Source organism: Melozone crissalis, unplaced genomic scaffold, assembly GCF_028551555.1.
Source record: "Melozone crissalis strain CALT ecotype California unplaced genomic scaffold, PUWL_Pcris_2 ptg000019l_1, whole genome shotgun sequence".
NCBI classification, from domain to species: Eukaryota; Metazoa; Chordata; class Aves; order Passeriformes; family Passerellidae; genus Melozone; species Melozone crissalis.
Window position 1 is genome coordinate 17,213,175 of NW_026535797.1, and position 21,770 is coordinate 17,234,944.

Sequence of the window (21,770 nt, forward strand, 5' to 3'; positions counted from 1 at the left end):
CTCCGCAGATGGCCACAGCCCCATGTGCCAAGTGGCCTTTTCCTGCAGTAGGGATGGCTGAGGCAGGATTTCTGCTCAGCCATTCATGTTACATCACGTGCAATCCGTCCTGACCCTGGCTGTTTCTCTCCGCAGATGGCCGCGGCCCCATGTGCCGAGCAGCCCTTTCCTGCAGTAGGGATGGCTGAGGCAGGGTTTCTGCCCAGCCATTCATGTTACACCGTGGGCAGTGTGTCCTGACTCGGGCTGTTTCTCTCCACAGATGGCCGCAGCCCCATGTGCCGAGCAGCCCGGGCCCACACCGGCCGTGAGGGCCGCAGCCAGGCGCTGTCCCTGAGGCGAGGAGCGCAGGCACCGCCATGGCCTCATCCCGCCGGGCCCGGCACGCTGGCCCTCCCGACGGAGGCTGGGGATGGATGATTGTCGCTGGCTGCTTCCTCGTCACCATCTGCACCAGGGCCGTGACAAGGTAAAGGCACTGCTGCTTGTCTTGCTGGCCTCTTTGTGGCATTAGCTTTCTTTTCTTTTCCGCCATAGGAAGAGGGTTTGTTATCTCCTGAAACCCCTAAGGCTGCTGGGACGACCAAGGGATTATGAGCCCTCTGGTTTTAGTCTCGCCTCCTCTGACAGCTGCTCTAGCTTTCAGCACCCGCTCCCTGATTTCTTACAGAATCAAGGCCAGGGGCAGGTAGAGCTATTTCAGGCTGGTGTGGTTTGCTGGGGAGGGAGGAATCATGTAGGGTCTCTTTGGGTTCGCTGTGTCCCTCTGACCCCACAGCCGTGCTCATTTTTGCCAGTCCCAGTGAATTATGTGATTCCTGAGTCAACGTGAAAATCATGTCAATACCCTCTTCTCCCACTGCGAGCATTTCAGACACTGTCCTACCTGAGAAGGTCTGAGCCCTAGAGAAGAGACTCCTCTCTGCACCCTTCTGGTATCCAAAATATGCAGAAAATATTTTCTCAAAATAGAAAGAACAGGAGAGAACAAGAACTAAACTGCTGCCTCGCATAAAAATAACGCAATCTGGGATGAGATTGCTTTCACAGTGACTTTGATGTCGACTGAAGATAGAGGAGCCTGGTGTGTGTGAACATGGACAATTTAGCTATATTAAGCAGAGAGTTAAGCACCCTGGTAAGTGAGGAAAACTTGTTGGGCAGTCAGTATAGTGGAAATACAGTGTTTCCTACCTAAAGTTCTTATTTCCTTTAAAATAAAGCTCCCAGATTTAGGGATCTTAAATCTTTAGGGATCTAGGGTCTTGGAGTCAACAGCACAGAAGGGGATAGAAACACTTACCCAGTGTTAGTTAATGCATACAAATGTACCAATTCCATAATAATGGCAGAGAATTCCAATAGGATTTAATTCCATGTTTGTGTGTGCAATGTGTTACATACAGGAAATAATCTAGCGGCTGGCACACATTAGACTACATAGAAGAGTGAAAGATGTGCAAGAAAAAAAGCTGAAGAAAGTGGTCATTCACTGATTTGGGAAAAGGCATCTTGTTGATCCAGAAAAGAGAATGAAATTATGCAACATTTTAATCTGTTCCTCTGCAGGGACATATTGAACAGTAACACTTGTCAAGTTGAGAAAGGACCTCTCCTGCAAACATTTTATTAAACTGCTGGAAGGTCCACAGGCTCCTGCTGTGTTTTGATTCTTTGTTTGAGAGGAGTTACTTTGCACTTGTCCATCCATGAGCACACAGCTGCAGGTGGGGTTTGCTCTGCAGGTGTTACATTGACCCTACCCTCACAGTTTGTGCGGGTGTGGGACAGTGAGCAACAAGGCCAGGGAAGAACTGTGAAGCCAGGGCTTTGTGTGCCAGGGAAGCAACATCATCATATGGGCTCTAAGTTACTGGGGAGAATTAGCATTTCAATTTCCTTTTAGTTCAAAATACCGAGTCATAAAAATTCTAGCAGCAGATACCCCAGCAAGAAACATGTGATGATATAATGTTCACAACCACAATTTTGATTTTCCCAGGAGCTGGAGAGGACCTTCAAGTGGGTACTTTTTATACCTGAAGAGTGAGAACAGTGTTTTCCATGAGGCAGATATTCCATGTTTAACTGACTGATGTTCATGTTTTTTGTCCTAGGTGCATCTCCATTTTTTTTGTGGAGTTTCAGGCATACTTTGGGCAGGATTATGCCAGAACTGCTTGGATCCACTCCATTGTGGACTGTGCTACGATGCTTTGTGGTGTGTATTACCCTTTCAAGAGTAATGTAGCTACTTTGGCATTGGCTCCATCTGTTTTTAGCATGCTCACAAGTTGGTGGAGTCAGCTGGGAAAGAGTGATACTGTGGGATCTCTGGGGTATGGTATATCCAAGCTGCTTCCCCCAACACAGTTCTGCAAGGGAGTGTCTTCATGAAAGAAGAAAAAGAAGCAGAACTTTGTTTTGTGAAATGATCTAATTTTTCAGAAATGTACTTTTGTTCAGGTCTATTGGGACACCTCATGTTTGAGAGCTATTAATTGAGCAATTGTTTCTTTTGCCTTTTGATTGGAGTCATATTTGAGATGTAGCACAGGATGTACATCTTGCCTCCAGATCAAGTCACAACCATCCTCCTTTTATCAAAAGTGTATATTTACAAATAGTCTTCTCTCTTAAAAGAAAATTTGCTATTATTAAAAATCATGTGCATCAACACAGCAGTTGTACTGAATTTCTCATGGGTTTGCTTTAAAGCTGTACAGCTTGGTGAAAATCCATGCCCTGGTCCTGTAGAAGAGATTAATCCATAAGAATTGCTAGAAAGGCAGAGGGGCACAGCAAGAATGAGATGCAACAACTCACCTGTGACAGCCAGGTTATATCTTGGGGAAAAGAGAGAAATAGGGGTATCCTTGCCCTGGCATTGCAGGTAGTAGAAGGGGAGAGGGTTGGTGATGGCATCCCATGGCAGAGGCAGGGTGGTATGGGAGTCATTGGAGTTGGAGAAATGCAGGAGAAGGGTAGCAGCCCTGGAGATTGTCCAAAAGATGTGAGACCTCTCCTGTTTGTGTCTAAGCCAGAGCCCATAATCCAGGGAGTTGTGAGGAAGGACACCTAAAGTTACTGAGGGCTGAAGTGCAAATTCCAGGTGGGGAAAAGTCTGAGTGTTGTAAGCATAACAGTGTGGGCTGTTCCTGTGACCTGTCTTGATCCCCTGACACTGCAGATTAGCTGTGTTCCATAATGACTTTGATCTACAGATACGGCAGCTGAGAAAGGTACTGCAAGTTTCAGGTTTACCCTGACTTTTAGAGGGTTTTTTCTTTATATTTGGTGCTCATGCCATTGTGAAAGGATTATGTTGGAAGACCACTCTGTAGCTGCAAACACCATTTTCTCCTGCTTCCTCCTGCTTCCTTTTCTTCCATAACTGTTGCAGTGAACTGTGTGTGAGGACCTGCCATTAACTCCAGCTTTATTTGTTTCTTTGAAGCCCCGCTTGGGAGTTTAATCAGTAATCATGTATCCTGCCAAGTTGGTATCATGCTAGGAGGGCTGCTTGCATCTACTGGACTAATTCTGAGCTCATTCGCCACCAGTCTGGAACATCTCTACTTATCATTAGGAGTCCTCACAGGTAGGATGCATTCAGCCCCTTTGTTGCTGCCAGAACACAAGACAGAAATGCTAAAAACAATGGGTGATCTCTTCTCCATGTCATACTGACACTGCACTGGTCAAATAGAGATACTCAGACCTGTTCCCATGATTGTAGACCAGAGGCTGTGCCAGCAAGAGCTTCAGCACTAACTGATCTCATATCACACAAATGCAGCACCCTGCAAAAGCAACTTAACCTTCTGATGGAGAGAGGACTGTCAATAAAGTTCTGAAGTTATGGGAGGTGAGGAAGAACTGCTGTTGCAGTTGGTGTACATGAAAAGGTTTCCCTGTTTTGACTGGGATTTGGGAGGAGTTTGTTATAGCAGAAGTTCTAGATTGCCCTAATTTATTTGCATATTTGGGAAAAACGTTTAAACTAAAACATAAATGTAAGTAAGAATAGAGGAGCTCTTGGTGAATACCAGGCACCTCAGCTGTATGCCTTACTTTTGTCTGCATTACATTCCAGTTGAACAGCAAAAAAAAATTGCTGGTTGGTAGTCTTGCTGTAGCAGCTCCTCCATTTTTGCTCAGGTATGGTGAAAACAAATCTTTGCTCTGTCCTATCTGCCTGTGTTTGTTGTGCACAGAGGAACTTGAGAGGGGCCTGTGGTCACACTGACATTCCTTCCTCATTAATACTGACCTGGTAGCCACGGTGATATAAGACCTTGTACTTGGTCCCCTGGAGTTTAGTAACGAGTTGGTGGAATTACTGCAGTTCACATGCTGCCAACAGCTTATTTGTTTCAAAAAAAAAAAAAAAAAATCCTTATTTTAGCGCCTGTTGCTCCTGTATTGCAATGTTAATCTTTGACAAAATGTGTTCACAACAAATAAAAAGGCTTCTTGTAATTCGAGGGACTGTGCTATAAACCACGCTAATACCTCTGAGGCTTCTTTAGTGGGGGCTGCTGTGAATACTGAGGTGGAAAGGCAGTTACAACTTACATGGAGTAGTAAAGAGCCAAGTTCATTACAAGCAGTGAACTTTTAGCCTGTGGGAGCTGATGAACAGAGAGGTGAACTGTTGGTAAAGGCTAGATGTGGTGCCCCCAACCCAGAGAGCAGATGGGAACACAACAAGTGAATGTCTAAATCCGTAAAAGCAGCAGGACTTGAAACCAAGGAGTGAAGCAGAGGTGAGATTGGGGAGTGTCAATAAGTAGCAGGGTTCCTTCTACGAAGTATGAAAATGTTTTCAGCCCTAAACTTTCCACTTTCCTCAGGACATTTGTTGGCTTTTTTGAGACATTTTCCCCCTGCCAACTCACTGAAAAATAAATGGTGTATATGCCTAATAAAGTATGATTTTCATAGCTCTTGAGTGATGATGTCTAGCTCAGGGCTGCTCTGCTGGCTCTGCTGCCTGTACAGCTCCAAGCCCAGCTCTGTGCCCTGCTTGTCCCCTCGGCTCCTGAGGGGTGCCAGACTGGGCACCCACTGCCCAGAGTCCCTCTAATCCTCTTATTCCATCCTGGCAGGTTTAGTGGCTGCCTCACACAGTGTGGCCTTTGAGGAGGATGTGGCAAGCCAGTTACAGCACTGGGGACTGTTTTATCCTCTATCAGCAAGTTCTGCCAAAGGCACTGGGGACTGTTTCACCCTCAACCTAGGACATGCTCCAAAACCCTAGTCAGGAACTAATTTCTATTACTGATTCAGAAATACATATTTTAGTGTTAGGGCAACCACTTGATGATTAAAACCTGCTCTCTGATTCTGCAGCAGAGACCACAATCTTTTTCTCCATCCAAGAGATGAATCTTATTTGTTTACTCAACTGGATCTGGCTTTCTGAGGCTTTCCTCCCCTCTTTACTTGTAGGCAGGGATTTAAAATGGTCAGGACTCCCAAGCAGCTGTTGCAAGGAGTTTGTTTAGCAGACCAAGAGAGGTTTTTTGTAGAATATTAGTAACAGAGACAGGCTCTTTGTACTGTGTTTCAGAGACCTGAAAATTAATGTTCAGGGTTGCAACAGACCAAAACACAAAGTGGTGCCTCATCAGGACAGTGTGTCCAGTGTCAGCATTGGTGCAGACCCTGGGGCAAGACCTCATCTTGTATGCATGAAAGGCTGGCACACCCATTCTCTCATGTTTAGTGATCCTCCTTGTTCTTGTTATGACCATTACTTCTGTCTGAGTCTTATTATTGTGGATTAATGGTCATCAGTTAGGTTTGTCAAGTCAGGGACCCTGCCAGTGGAAGAAAGACATCATCCTAGTTTCTCATCACACTCAGACTGGGCTGCATGATGCAGAATCAGAAAAAGCTTTCTATTCTTTGGTACTAATGAAAATGCATTATGTGGTTTGCTTTAATATGTTCCATATGTCATGCTTAGTATTAAGCCATCTGCACTTTGCTTTCTTTTCTAGGACTTGGATTTGCACTTTGTTATTCTCCAGCCATTGCGATGGTGGGCAAATACTTCAACAAAAGGAAAGCGCTGGCGTATGGAATAGCCATGTCAGGAAGTGGAATTGGTACCTTCATCCTGGCCCCTGTGGTCCAGCTCTTAATTGAGCAGTTTTCCTGGCGAGGAGCTTTGCTCATCCTGGGAGGTTTTGTACTAAACCTCTGTGTCTGTGGTGCCTTGATGCGGCCTATTTCTCTTAAGGAGGATTGTAAAACTGCTCCTGAGTTGCTTGAACAGAATTATGTCTCTGAAACAGAGAAACAAGACTTAAAGCGAATGTCCATCTGTTCACCTTTAATCAAATTATGGCCTCATGAATGTTTATGCTACTGTTCATGGAAGGAATATGACTTTTTGCTGATGCCAGGCTTCATGGTGCTGGCAGTGTCAATTTTATTTATGGCATATGGCTGCAGCCCTCTTTTTGTCTACCTAGTGCCTTATGCTTTGAGTGTTGGAGTGAGTCATCACCAGGCTGCCTTCCTCATGTCCATACTTGGTGTCGTAGACATCATTGGTAATATCACCTTTGGATGGCTCACAGACAGAAGGTAAGGGCTTCTGGCTGATCAAGGGGAAGCTTTAGCTGGTGGGAGGCTGGATGCAAGCAAGGTATAATACATATAATAGCTAACATTATGTACCCTTTCTCTAGCATGTGTAACTTAAAAACCCCCAACAGAGTCTAACTTTCAGGAATGCTTGCCATTTAATCTTTTTGTCTCTTTTGAAATTATTCAGTTGGTTTAATATCCTTTTTTCCTGAAAAAATGGTGTGTTTGTATATTTGATAGTGGAAATGCAACCCCTTGCCTGAGGTATGTTGGGTGTGATTCTCCATATCTATTTCCAAGGGGGTTTCACCCTGTTTCCTCTGCTTTTCCATCTCTTTTGTGTTGCTTGGGAGGCACAGAAGTTATAGAAGAGGGTCCAGGGTCTGGCCCAATATTGTTAGGCATGTGCTAGGAAGGACTGACTGAAAATTGTTATACATTTTCCAGTATAAGAACTCACCATGCTTTGTGAACTCAGCTCACTCCGAACATCAGTGTACAGTATCTGTAACATCAGTAGATACTGGCCAAATTAGCAAGGATTTTGATTCTAAAGTATGCATTCTTTGCACTTCTTTAGTTTGTGGGAGAAGTCATTGTTTTTGTGAAGCAGGAAGGGAGGGAATTGCCATCTCACTTAATTCACACTAACTTGCATTTAAGGGCTGACTGGAAAGGTGGCAGCTAAGAGAGCTATACTGCAATATTTTATGCATAATACTGGGAGCACCTTGCTGAGCTGGGATGTAAAGCCCAATGAAATACTGCTTTGAACATTGAAACTTTATGAGTCTGCAAAATCCTGGCAGCAGGGCTCTGTCACTAGGAACATCCTGAAGAACACAGCCGGCACCAGGCTGCTGCTGGCCAGGTGTTTCTGCAGCTGTAGGTGGGCAACTTTCCTGACCTGGGCTTGTCTGCTGAGTGAAGGCTTGTGTAAGGCAATTGACTTGATCTGAGCCATAGAAAAGAGAGAGAGACTGAAGCACTGCATGCCAGGGCATAGAAGCTGAAATGCTGGTTTCAGTGATAATATTTTTCTTTTCTGTTTTGAAATTTGCAGGTGCCTGAAGAAACATCGGTACTTTTGCTACCTCTTTGCTGTGGGAATGGATGGCCTCTCTTGTCTTTTCCTGCCAGTTCTCCAAAGCTTCCCCTTGCTTGTGCCTTTCTCATTTACCTTTGGCTACTTTGATGGAGCCTATGTAACGCTGATCCCTGTTGTGACAGCAGATGCAGTGGGAACTCCTTTGTTATCATCAGCACTGGGCGTTGTGTATTTTCTCCATGCCATACCATATCTAGTGAGCCCACCTGTGGCAGGTCAGTTTTGCCAAATGACTTCCCCACAACCTTATCAGTACTTCAGATTTACCTATTGATGTAAAGGGGAAGGAAAGTTAGCAAATGTATAGCGAATGTGAAGGCAGCCTCTGGGTAAAGGAATAACACACCTGGACATTCTTAACTCTTTAGATTTCCCATCCTGGCCTTGGTGGGATGATTTCCAAATACAGGGTGAGATGAAATTTAAAAAACAAACCAGTATGAAATAGGCTTCTAAGCGCGGCTACATCAGCACTTCTCGTAGTTTAGAAACTGTGCAAGTAGAAGGAGTAAAAGATTCCACTGTGAAATTACATGATTTTGTAAAATCTAAATCTCTCTAAAGAGAGTTTAATTCCAAGTTTGTCTTTCTTTTATGTTTTCTTTTTGTATTTAGTCTCTACATTGCTTTGAACAGGTGGGTGAGTCAGCTTCACTCCTGCTTGGTCATACACTCATCCCTGTAATATCTAACCATCATTTTTGCCATTTGTACCATTACAGTGAAGTAAGGATGAGAGCTGTACCCTTATTCTTTAGAAAGCACTTGACACAGTTTTTAATACTGTGGAAGCTCTGAGATCTTTTTCAAACAACCAACTCTATATATGTTGCATATTTTGTAAATTGATGTTTACATCAATTCCCAATTAATCACTGCTCATTAAGCTTTTAATTTAATTTTGCATAGCAAAAATTATTGCAAAATAGAATTGTTTTGAGTGAAGCATGAGCCTGGCCACAGCTTAATAAATATTTCTGCATGAAGATCTTAGAGCTCTCTAAGCCTTCTAAAGACTGCCAGTTAAATCCAGGCAGTTGGAAGATGTTTATTTAGTAATGTGGTGATGACTGCTCTGCCTTTTCTTGTGGATTTGACCTCCAAATAAAAGGCTATAAAGACATTATTTGCCTGCTGAGAATAAATCCCTCTCTGCACCAGGATGTAAAAGTATAGTGATGGTGATGTAAATATGTATTATTTGATCATTTTTATATGTGATAACTCCAAAAGTTTATAACTGGGTAACAGGATTTGTAAATTATCCATGAGAATACTGGTGGATTTCTAAATTATTTTTTTTTCCCTACAGGCTGGCTTGTGGACACAACTGGCAGCTATACTGCATCATTTCTCCTGTGTGGATTTTCTATGATATTTAGTTCAGCACTATTGTGCTTTGCAAGACTAGCAAAGAAAATCAAAAGAACACATTTGCCATCCCTCACCGGTAACACAGCCTTGAAACAGCACATCTGGACAAATGGAGCAATAGCTTATTCTGTCACAGCAGAGTTAGACCAAAGGGATGTTGAATTTTTGGCTGTGGATACAAACAGCTTCAGCAAGAGGTGACAAGTGCTGTTGTGATTCAGTAGGGCACAACCTGAGACAGATGTGGCTCAGTGGTGTTACACTGTTGAATATACTTCTCCTGTGAAACAAGACCTCTCAATTAGATTGTTCTGTCGTGTTTTAGTTGGCTTAAATCTACATACAGCAACAGTAATACCAAGTTGATGCAGTAATAGAAGAAAGCTAGACTGAAAATAGAGTTTGTAGATACAAGTGTTCACAGATTTATTTGAAATGCAATGTTGACTCCACAGGGATCAGTCACCAAAACTGAACAATAACATTTACATTTAAAAATACTATTAATGACCCAAGCTTTTTCATTTGGGTCTAGTATGTTTCAATGGACTAATTACACACACCAAGAAAAAATCTCTGCATTTATCAGTCTGCATGAAACTCTTTGCAAATGAGTGTTTCAAATGCCAAAGTCATCTGTTTGTTTTGCTTTTGTTTTGTTTTTGGTTGGTTTTTTTTTTAAGAAAATCTGGCAGGAAACTGATTTATGCTGAAAGTATCTCTGGAGCAGCTTTAATTTTTACAATGTGCCTGAACTTTGTACATACATTTCAACTTAATTTCAAATATGGTTTTAGACCTGCTTTCCCACATGCTCTATTGCAAATTTTACTTTTTTCCTTTTTTCTTCTGGATACCTTTAAAATTTGAACTTCTAAACATTGACATGCAGAGTATGATCTTTCAGCTAATCCTTGTCTTGGAGGGTGGAAAATGTGTAGTGGTGGCTCTGCTTATCTGAAGAGGAGTAAATTTGTACCATGGGACCGGGCATGCTGATAGACAAATGTGCTTTAAGTGCATTAGTTGGAAGAAGCCCAAAGGCAGCCCAAGAGACCAGAGAGGCTCCGGTGTTTTCAAACCCAGAGCCTTTTCCTCTTGTAAAATCAGCACCTATTAGAGAACTTTAGAGTCCATGCAACCAGGTGGCTGAGAGATTGCCCACCCTGGGCTGATAATGGAGAGGATGTTGGCAGAATTGTTTCTGTGTATTGCAGGGGCAAGTCTGTCTCTTTTCAGACCCAGAAACTGCATCTTCAGGTGGTGCCAATTGCTCATTTGTACCATCTGAGGAGCTGTCAGCTCAGTTCTCCTTGATGGCCAGAACACAAGAGCTGTGACTTGCTGACAGTCTCCTGCTGCTTGTGTGAGGAATATACTGCAGCTGGCTGCTTCACAGGAGCTAGGGAGTGCATGTAGCTCATGGAGTAACTTACTGATGTGATGGTCTAATAAATACTGTGATTTTGTACATTTCCAGAGTGAATACATTGTCAGCAATGGAAAACTTCACATTCCACAATACAAATAGTTTCCGTGTTTTAATGCTGTATCAAGCTGTATTCTGTTCATTAACAAATTGATCAGAGTCTAAATAATTTTCACTTACACTGAACTAGTAGTTTTGTTATTCTGCAGTGTGTTCAATGGCTGCTCGTGGTGTCCTTTTCCACTCTGTGCCTTGGAAGTGAAAGCAACATAGACTGATATTTATCAATTTGATTTAGACCAAGAGTACAGCCATAGGAGTATAATGTATTTTATATACACACACACATATATATGAATAGCATGTGTATCAAGTAGTTTTGTTATCCAAGTGTATTTTAAATACAACATATTAAAATAGATTTGTGTTTAAATTAAGCCTTTCTTTCTGTCCTGCTTTAGGAATGTAGTCAGAGCCCGTAGCATGATCTATGTGCACAGACCACAGAATAAGCAATAGCAGTGCAAAGTCTTCTTAAAGCCAATGACATAACTTTTCTTCAGCTCAGCATGAAAATTGACTCTTGGGCCCCAGTTTAGTTTTTAACATATATTCATTAAAAAAACCAAAAATTATCCATGGGTGTTTCTTAATGAGTTAGGAAAAATATGCACATGTGGAAAAAAATTAATTGGTTTTATTAATTAGTACTGATGAAGATAATGTTTTAGATCTTAATATTTTAATATTTTAAAAAGTAGGGAATAGTGTGGTCAATCAAAAATACAATTTTTTGGAACAAGTTATAAATTATCACTGTAAATAAATTTACAAAAAATTAATTACTTTGTTTATCACATCACAGCACATCATGGAACTGCATATTGTAAAAGCCTGTTGGAATAATGCTATATGTATTTTTATCATAGTAAATTATACTATGTAATATGTTATTAGCATTTTCTTATTATTTCAAGATTTTTTTTCATATGCTTTTCCCTTTTTTTTTTTAAGCACTACTTACTGTTTTAAATATCTCATTTAGCAGCAAACATTCAACTGGTTTTATCCACAGACCTTTTGTAGAAAATGGTAAAATTCTTTCAGGGCTTTCCAATACTGTCTCTGCTGTGACTAAAGTCAATGGAGAAAAGCTTATATACTGCAATAAAGACTTCTGTGCATAAAGGACACTGTGAAATATCAGCCCTGTCATGAATGCTCCCACTAAGAAACAAAAGGAAAGAAGCGGAGCAGAAATGACCTGCAAGTGGAAGAAATGGGAATGCAATCCAGGCTGGTGAAGCCTCAGGCCAAACTTCCAGCTCCTGCTCCACAGAACCCAGGCTGAACAGATCACCTTCATCCTGCCATGTGAAATATTTCAGGCAATGCATTACAGAAATCCCTGGCTCACAATAGCTTTAAAGAACGATTTATGGTATCGGCAATATTTTTTTTTTCAAAGATGATAATATTCAGGCAGTCCTCCATGGAGGACATTTCCTGGCATGGCTTAGTATGGGAATAAATCAAGATACCCGAGCTAGCTGTGAACAATTTGCCAGATGAACACTGCATGTTTGAGGATTTAGGGGTCTTTTCCACCCTTAACTATCCTGCAATTCTGTGTTCCCACCAGCCCTGATGGACACAAGCGTTGATGGGTATGAGCTCGGCTGGAGCACTGCACTGCTGAGCCTGTCTGGCTCCCCAGGACAGCGTGGTGGGACTTGGCTTGGGGTAACATCTGTCCAACAGATCCTGCCTCAGATGGATCCTACCTGGGATTATGCTCTGCTCTGTGCAGTGGATGGAAGTTCAGTGAAGTGGAAGTGAAGAGATGGAAGTGAAACTGCTCACAGCTGCTGAAGTTATCTCATGTGTCTCCATTCCACGGGGTTTGAAATGGGGAAATAATAATTATTTTGAAATTATTTATATTCTAGTGATAATCTGGAACATTTAATAAATTGTACCTTGGAAAGTTGTGTGAAAGCACCATTGAAAAAGTCAAGTACCTTCTGTTGAAAAATAACTCTTTTTTTCAGAAAAAATATTCCTGAAACATTCCTATCAGCTTGGATAATAATTTATCTCTGGAAAGACAAAGGCTGTGTTACTATACGGTGAATGTATTTTATATTGCCAAACATTGTTGCTTTGTAAAGTGTTACAAATTTATGTGAGAAGGAAGAGCTTGTTTAACTTAAACTGTAACACTACTTCATGGTCAGCACGGCAAAGTCCTTAGTAGGGTTTGCCTCAATAAATAATACCTTCTTCTTAGTGATTATTCTGGTGTATTTCAGTAAAATTTTCTATATACTTTAGAAGGTGCTTTTGAGTCATAAATTGATACTTCCTGAAGTGTTATTTTCAGTCATTTTCCCCCTACACAGCTAGCATCAGCTTCAGGGTTGTATTCATATTTGGGTGTGAATTAATTGACAGGTGTGTTCAGCCTCTGTGCAGTTCTAGTTTTGCCAAAAACCCCCACGTATTTCTCAAAAATGTGTGTTTCATTTTCTCTAACTCCCGAAGCTCCAACTCAACCTGCTCCCGTGTCGCCATTCCAGGCAATGCAGCAGCACCACCCTGTGGGAAATAACGCTTTTCCTCATTTACCAGACAGGCAAATCCAGAAGGCTGGATACCTGGGAGCATCCCCAGGCATCTGTGGTCCAGAGCTGTCCTGCAGAGTACAAAGGAGGTGAGGCACAACAAATACACCTTTTGCATTACTATGCCTCACAGTTTCTTCACTGTGCAGATTGAGCTGCTATGACTCTTCATAAAAATTCAGGCTCACTTTTTTTTTTTTCCAAAATAATTTATACCTTATCCTTATTTCTTCAAGGTTCTTTTTTCAGGAGATATCCTGGTGGCAGTGTAGAGGGGAGAATGGATGTGTCACCATGGCTTGCACCATGTCTTCCGTGAATTCTTCCCTCCTGCCCTCCACCCTCCATGCCCTCAGTGGAATTTAGATAGGACTGGTGCTGAGTTTAGAAGCTCTCAAGGTTCACAGAGGCAGTGAGATTGTCTGACAGACCCTTTTGTCCCCATAGCTGGGCACAGCAATGTCATGTCACCAGTTCCTGAGTTTGCCCCCACTGCTGCTGCAGCCAGCTTTCAGGAGTGGTCTGCCAGAACTGTTCCCAGTCCCCCTCTTCTCCCTCCTCACCACTCCTTCCCTAGGCAGGGTTGCCTTTGTATGTAACAGAGGATCTGGCAGGTGGCTGGGAAACAAGGGTGGATTTTGGTCCAGCTGATTCTTAGGAAGAGAGTGTTTGCAATATGTACACTTGATTGCTTTTGCTCGTGGTATAAAAGATTCTCTGAAGGAGAGCTGAGAAGGAAGAGGTTTATTGTTATTTTGTGATCTGGCATCAGTGTTTTGCACTCCTTCATGGCTTGTCATCCTGTCTGTATGGGGTTGCTGTTGTGGGTGCAGGAACGCTCCAGGATGGCTAGAAACTAAAGTGCACATCCTTCTTGATGGGCTCTGTCACCAGTTTGCTTCATGCTACACTAGTGGCTAGGGCTCAGAAACATTTTGGAAGTAGAGCATTAGTTTTCCCTGAGTACTATGCTCTATCAAACACAGGGACATTACTGGGAAATTAGAAAAGGATACTACAAACAATAGCAAAATTTAGTTGGACAGCTGAAGACTTTTGGCATTTTAGTGCTTTCTTCCAACTATGTAGACCCTATGGGCACCTGTGGAGGCTCAAAGTCCTGCCACTGAAGTGACAGCACCTTAATCTATGAGGAGCAGAAACAAGTGAGGGGAAACATCCCTCTTCTGTTAGGGTGAGAAAAGCCTCCCTGCCATGGGCCTCTGCAGGCACATGTTAATATTTCCAGTTTCATTGGCTCTCCCAGTTGTTCCACCCCTGTTATCCCATTCATTCCCCTAGTTTGCTGACTCCCCCCTGCACCACTTTTCCCTGTTCCCACTGGTCCTCAGAGCCACCCCTTTTTCCCCCCATATTTAACCCTGTACCCTCCACCCTCTTCTGTGTCTGTCTGTGGACCTTCTTGGAAGCAGTAAACAGCTGTTGGATCCCCAGACAAAGACCTGTCCTTTGCCTTTCTTCATTAGCTTTTCTGCAAGTGTGCTCCAGGCCCCGAAAGCGCGGGTTGCTCTCTGGGACTTGTTGAAGTGGGCTGTTTTAGGCACCCACCCCTTTTTCCACATGCCCCTTGTGCTCCCCTGCCCTGCTCTGGGGCACTCACCCAGCTCTGCTCTGGCTGTGCTCTCCCCTCCGTATCCAGTTCAGGTCATTTCTTGTGTATGTTTGCTATCCCTGGCTTTTTTGACAAGCATGGCCATAGCCATCTATTTGGCATCTCAAAGAGTGCCCTTCCTTCCTCCCCAGAAGTTGTGGTTCCTGATAGGGTGTTTTGGGTAAACTAGACAGATGTTGTTTTGTGCACAGTTCAATTCTTTTGTGCAAGGCCCCTGGAGCCAGTTTTGCTGAGAGGTCAGGGAAAATAAATATGAAAGGCTCCTCAGCCTTTCATATCCTACCAAAACTTTATCCTTCTTACTTTTTGGAATGGCTGTTTCACTTTACTTAATCTACTAAGATGAAGGCCAGTTATCAGAAAGATACTCAGAAGCAATAGTCAACAGATTAAACAGACTTTAGTAGTTCACAGCAATAGTACACATTTTGTAAGCTTCCAGTGGACTAGCTAAACAGTATTTGTTTTTCATAATTACACAGCATACAAGGTAGTAAACTGAACAAGCCTTCAACAAAAGTTTCTTCTACAAAAGATATTTTTGAAATACTTAAAAAAGCTTCAGAAATTCTATTTGTGTATAAGCATGCCTTCAAGTATACAGACAAAATACTACTGTATGATTCCCTTATCTTTTTCTCAGTAGAAGGTAATATCTGGTTTCAGCATAGAAGTTCTGTGTTCTGCAGACTATCACTTAAATCCAACATTTATACCCATGTTAGCATTGAAGACTAAGTTAGATTAGCTATAAGTATATATTTTATATATTATATAGTTAGCCAAGCATGCTCTCAGCTAGTGAATGAACAAATCAACAATTGTTGTCTACAGTTTCTACATTATGAGCGGAAAGTGATGCCACCTGTGTTCCATTTGGTCATAATGTCTACCTTCAAAAGAAAAACAAACAACAAAAAAGGTTTTGAAAGTCTGTTGAAACCTCCTTGGTTTGGGGGATTTTTTGGTACACAGGATTTTTGTGAGCTTTAGCTTGAGATGGAAAGTCGTAGCTCAGTTAATGCATTCAGATATTCTTCATTGTTAGGATCCAAAGCAATGGCTTCCTCATAGCATTTAATTGCTTCTTGTTTCTTACCATTTAGTTTATGAACGAGTCCAAGTGTACCAATATCGGTGGCATCTCCTAAACCTCTCTCAATTTTCTCTTTCAATAATGTCTCCACAGCTTCACTGGACCTTTTTCTTGGATAGGAATCCATTTCCAGTTTCAGACATTCTATGTAATATTTAATGGCTTTTGATTCTGATTTCATGTCAAATTGCTGAAAATTGCCATAATTGAAGTAGATTTCTTGTTTTTCATCACAGGCTAGATCATTTCTCTGAAGCACTTTCTGAAACGTCTCTTCAGCTTCTTCGTACCTCTTGTCTATTGCATATGTCTTTGCTAGGTCACTATAGGCAGAAAAAAATACTGGCTTTTTGTCAATCGCCGTTTTAAAATGAAAAATGGCAAGCTCCATGAGATTCTCCATTTCCTCTCTACGTGGGTATCTTGTCTTTTTCAGCTGAAGTACCTTGGATCTGTAGCAGAGTCCTAGTTGGTGATGCAGAACGACAGCCTTTGGCGTCAGTGCTAGGGCCTTCTTCAAAATCTCCACTGCCTTGTTCACTTTTTTTTCCTTTCTGTAAAAATTAGCAGCATGTCGGAGGAGAACAGGAAAGTCAGGGGTTTTCTGCAGTCCTTCTTCAATGTATCTCTCCCCTTCATTAGCTCGATTTAATCGCTGAAGCTCTAATGCAAGCAATGCCATAACAGAAGTGTCCATTGGGTTCAGTGCCACTGCCCGCTTCAGGGCCTCGAGGCACGGCCTCCTCTCCCCACCATACCTCTGAACGTCGCCTTCCAAGCGATACATTGCTGTTGCATAGCCAGCATTAAGATCTGAGTTATTGGGCTCACTCCTCAGAGCATTTTCAAAGCAATTCACTGCCCTCTCAAAGTAAGCCCTCCCAAACCGTAATAATGCCCATCCTTGCTCAGCGTAGATCTCTGGAAGCTCAATCTTCCCATGAGCAGAACTTGAAAGCTTTTTGCAGCTGTTTTCCACTTTGCTTACATAAGTTTGAGCTTCTTCATATCTCTGCATGTGGTAATAGATCCAGGCATAGTTCCCCCAGGTAACAAGACTTCTCCTGTCAATTTCATCTGGATGACGTTTTTGAATAGCTTCTTCAGCTTTTTTGAGACTTCTCAGGGCTTCCTCATTTGAATTCTTTAGGTATTTTACATAGGAGAGTAAATTATAATCTCTAATCTCATATCTTGCCAAAAACTTGATATGATTAAGTATTGTTTCCTCTAGGGCCTCAAGACTTACATGCTCCTTCAGCAAAGCCCATGTAAAATGACATTCTAACTGCAACAGGGAAGTCTTCAAGGAATCCTTGGAAATGGTACTAGAAGAAATCAAAGAAAAAAGTTGTTTACACCCCATTTACTTTTTGCTATTCTTATTTTTAAGCCTGGCATGATGTACTTTAAAGGCAGGCAATACCTCACTTGGTCCACAATACTTCAAACAAGCCAAAGCTGTAGGGAGACCTAGGTTCAAAGTGCTGAATAGCGATTTTAGTAATTCTTCTTGCCAGTGTATGATGGCACCTCTTACACAGAAACAGATGTTGCTGTCGATGTTAAAATGGAGGGCTGGTCTCTGTAGTAAAGCTGGCACACCCTTGGGCCTCAGAAACATACTTCCTGTGCTGGGAACAATTGCTGAAGCCTACCCAAAAGATGTCATCACTTAAAATTCCCTTTAACTATAAATAATGTGATTTACTCAATTTCCTAAACCTTTGTACATGTTATGGTTTCTATTATAAATTTCATTTTGGATTTCCTGCATTTTTAAATCCTTGTATGTTAGATCATGGCACCATTCTTATGTAATGGTTATACTGCTTATATGGTTAATGTAGCCAGGAATTGGGTCCCAGATCTCACCAGCCTCTCCAGTTGCTGGCACTTGGATGTACAGCCCATGAGTATGTAACCCCATTCCACTTGCTGGTGCAAAGCACACGCTCACTCACTATCCCTGTGACTCCTCAGATGCTGCCTCTGGCTGGTCAGGGAGCTCCTCTCTCTCCCAGGTGCCTCATCCCTAAACACACACACTCACACACCCTTATTAACCAGACATACTACTGGTCATTAACACTCCTGTAACCCTGGTGTGGTTTGAGCTGGCAGCTAAGCAAGATGCTGCTGCTCACTCATCTCCCCCTGTCCCCCACTAGTGGAACAGGGAGGAGAATCAAAAGTAAAAATTGTAGGTTAAGATCAGAATTTAATAATTTCTAATAACTTAAACAAAATAAAAGATAGTAATAGTAAATATTAATATTTATGACAAAAGGAAAAAATAAAACTCAAAGAAAAACAAGTGGTGCACAGTACAATTGCTCACTACCTGCTGTCTGATGCCAGACTCTGTCTCTGCACCCCAACCAGCCCCCTTCCAGGTGACTCCCTGAGTCTATATACTGCGCATGATGTTCTCTGGTGTGGAATATCCCTTTGGCCAGTTCAGATCCCCTGCCCCAGGTGTGCTCTCTCCAGCTTTTTTGTGCAGCTCCTCACTGGCAAAGCTTGAGACACAAAAAAGTCCTTGACTAGGATAAACACAACTACCAACAAATTGTGAGTGTGCTATACACATAATTGGCATAATGAAACCAAAACACTGTACCAGCTACTGAGAATAAATTAACTCTCTACCAGATGAAATCAGGACAATCCCTCTCCATCATTCAACAGCTTTTTCTTCCCAAATGTGGAGCCACCAGGGCAGGGTGTTATTTTGGTTTCCCCTGCTGCCATTGCCTACCCGTGCCCTGTGTCCCTGTGTGGGTGCACAAACTGTCACACAATCAAGGGGACATTTTTACAACACAGAGATGACATTTTAGTCTACACTGTTGCTTTCCCTTAATTAAAGAAGAATTGGCACACAATTCTATTACTGAGGCTCCTCAGTCAAATCTTCCTTTCTTAGAAACACTTCCTTGATGTCTGTCCTGCAACTCCTAGCAGGTCTGAGAGCCTGTGGGGCACAGCATGTGCTGCTGCTCAACTGCACAATCAAATCTTTTGAGTAAAAAAGGACTGAGTGGAAAGACTGCAAAATTATGAGGAGGCAAATCAAGGAGGAATCACAAACACAGGTTTGAGAGACAGATTATACCTCTTTGGCTGGGCACCAGCTGCCCCTGCTACAGCCTGGATTTCATCCTCACACTGCATGCAAAAAAATTTCAGACTTTTGTTCTACTCACAGAGACTTAACCTCATTAGAGAAGCAGTAACACGACAACATTCAAGAGCATCCTTATTTTATTTTGGTTCTTCTCTAAATATTCTGTAAAATATTTACTGGTTCTAGATGCTCAAAGTCCCTCACTGCTTACATTTATGTAAATAATAAGCATTATTTTCCCGTGGCATGGAGGAAAAAAAAGCATCTTTCAGAGACCGGATTGCTTTCTTACCTCATGGTTTTCCTTCTCTGCTCACTTGTCTTCAGATAGCCCCAAAGCTAAAGGAGTTCTGCCCACTGCTGTTGTGCCTTCCTTTTATTTGGTCCAGCACTCATGGTCTGCGATGAAATTTCTGGGAAAAAGAAAGTGAAACTTAGCTTTTCCCCTGGCATGCCGAAGCAGAATAGTCAGTCTGCAGCTGAGGAAATGAAACTGAGTCTCTAAGCTGTTGCAGCCTGGCTCTGTGCCATGCATTACTTTGTGTTGTGGAGAATGTGGCAACAGCTCCTAATGCTCCCAGCGTTTGCTGTGCTCAAAGGCAGAGACATCCACGATAAAGACAGCTAGTGGAGGCTCACCTGGTTATCCTGCATAGGCTAGGCAAGGGTCATTTGCCCCTGGTGCCTCTGCTGATGCATCTTTGCACAATTCAGTGCCATGCTGTAGGCTCCTGTTTTATTGGTGTTGTGTCACCCACGTAACACACACACAAACAAACCCTTATCTCCCCTCTCTGCACTCCTTCATCCTGTGCCTCCACACCATGAGGTCTCTGCTGCTGTACCAGGTCTCTGTTCTTCTGTACTACGCCATTGTCTAAGAGTACTAAGTATCCCATCCACAGGAAATGTTTGCTGCTGCTCTCTCCATAAACCCACGACTATCCTTTCACAAATCATATTAGACAGAGGCAGTCAGTTTGAGAAACTGCTGTCACAGGTGTGCCAAGCAAAACAAAGCTGAAGACAGGTCAGGACAAGGTCAAACTGAGCAAGCCTTGGTCCCCAGGCCATGCAAAGCCATTGCAAAGCTTACAGCCTGATGCTGGCAAGAGCAATGCCTGCTACAGGCTACACACCTGGCAACAGAGATGGGAATGGCCTGGGCTCTGGAGCATCTATGAACAAACAACTCATTGATGCTTAGTTTAAAAAAATTAAAAATGCAGACCCGGCTCTGTAACTTGACTTTGGGAGTAACAAAGAGAACCAAGAAATAGGTCATAACATAAATAAATGGCACTATATATGGTAAATTCAGATGTAACCTGAAGCTGCAGACTAGGGAAGAAAAAGAAAGGTCTAAAAGTGTGTTGCCCAACTTATAAAAATGACTCAAACTAGATCTGGTGAGAGGAAGAAGAAACCACAACCCTCAGCATGGCAGGAGAGATGTTAGTACCCGACAACTGTTATTTTCCCTAATTTTCGTCTTCCCTTCTTTTCTCTCCTTTCCCCCTTCCACTCTTTCCCTCCTTAAAAAAACCCAACAAACCAGTCCTACATATTAGAACTTCTGGTTTCTACAAAAATTTTGAGAGCCTGTGTAACACACAAACACACCCCCCACCCCCACACCCCCGCCTTGTGTCTTAAGTGTCTGTCTGTGTGTTTGTGGTGTCTGTGGAGGGGCTGTTGGAGCTGATGTTTCAGAGCTCAAGACAAAGGTTAGTGCAGCTCCTAAAGGAGTGCTGCCCACTGCTGTTGTGCCTTCCATTTATTTGATCCACTCATTTGATCTGTGATGAAATTACTGGGAAAAAGAAAGTGAAGCTTAGCTTTTCCCCGGGTGTGCCGAAGCAGAATAGTCAGAATGCTCTGAGCAGCATTCAAGATTCTAGCAACCAGATATTTGATAGGTGATGAAAAGACGCAGTGGATTGAGAAGGAAACAGATAAGGGTATCTACACAAATCCATGTATTTTATGTAAAATAAAGGTTGTAGGTAGTTACAGGGGGAAAAAAGTGTTTGAAAGGTTACTGCAATGCCAAACCCAAATGTGGAGACTAATGTTTTACTATGCTACTAAGTATCTGTGGGTTTCTTGTCTCTGCTTCTGTCCCAGGCATCTGTTTTCCTTTATACTCTGCTTGTGGGAAAATGCAGGCATCTTCCTTCTGAAACGCAGAAGTTTGCCCTAGTTTCCTTATGTTTTACTAATTTATTTGCATCCATATGCTATGGTTTGACACAAATGCCTATTAAATAAAATACATGCAGGAAAGTGCTTAAATCAGAGTAAGTAAGAGAACAGTTATGCAAAGCCTTTCTGCAGCCATCTCTGTAACTTGCTGGGCACTGCAAATTCAGAAATCTTTCTACAGCTCTGCTGCTTTCACTTCAGAGCAAGCTGTAGCTGGGCTGACTGCTCTCAGGAAGAGCTGCACTGCATAGCAACAAATGCAGAAGCTCCTTGGAAAACATGTCCGGAAATGGGCTGGAACAACAAACGCATTCGTATTTAATAAAAAGTCTTTGGTTACTGGAGTGATCTCTACATACAGAAGAGTAAGAAATGTCGTCAAACATATCTACACATTTTATGAGAGAAAATTCATATCTGGATATTTCCTTGGAGTTGAAATGGATACATCCTGACAAAGAATTCCCCCTGGAAGCATTAGGTCAGCCAAACAATTGCCTGAAATGCAGTTTTCCTTTTTAAAATTAATGTAAATTAAGTATACCATAGTAAATTACAGGGTCCCTTT

General features: G+C 42.4%; 2 protein-coding genes across 2 annotated transcripts; one reads left to right on the forward strand and one right to left on the reverse strand.

Moving 5' to 3' along the window:
* The first annotated feature begins 359 nt into the window (after positions 1-359).
* On the forward strand, positions 360-10,404 carry SLC16A12 (solute carrier family 16 member 12). Its single transcript, XM_054277151.1, has 6 exons — positions 360-469; positions 2,118-2,221; positions 3,458-3,601; positions 6,009-6,600; positions 7,667-7,926; positions 9,024-10,404. Exons 1-6 carry the CDS (start codon positions 360-362, stop codon positions 9,284-9,286), a joined length of 1,473 nt encoding a protein of 490 aa, XP_054133126.1. The 3' UTR covers positions 9,287-10,404.
* Positions 10,405-15,152: 4,748 nt separating this feature from the next.
* Positions 15,153-19,436, reverse strand: LOC128937369 (interferon-induced protein with tetratricopeptide repeats 5-like). Its single transcript, XM_054277008.1, has 2 exons — positions 19,290-19,436; positions 15,153-17,195 (listed from the first exon to the last, which is right to left on the reverse strand). Exons 1-2 carry the CDS (start codon positions 19,292-19,294, stop codon positions 15,761-15,763), a joined length of 1,440 nt encoding a protein of 479 aa, XP_054132983.1. The 5' UTR covers positions 19,295-19,436; the 3' UTR covers positions 15,153-15,760.
* Between the last annotated feature and the right edge of the window lie 2,334 nt (positions 19,437-21,770).

Coding starts and splice junctions, on each gene's coding strand:
- SLC16A12 (XM_054277151.1), top strand. CDS start 360: ATGGCCTCATCCCGCCGGGCCCGGCACGCTGGCCCTCCCGACGGAGGC. Junction 470..2,117: donor TGCACCAGGGCCGTGACAAG/GTAAAGGCACTG, acceptor TTTTTGTCCTAG/GTGCATCTCCATTTTTTTTG. Junction 7,927..9,023: donor AGTGAGCCCACCTGTGGCAG/GTCAGTTTTGCC, acceptor TTTTCCCTACAG/GCTGGCTTGTGGACACAACT.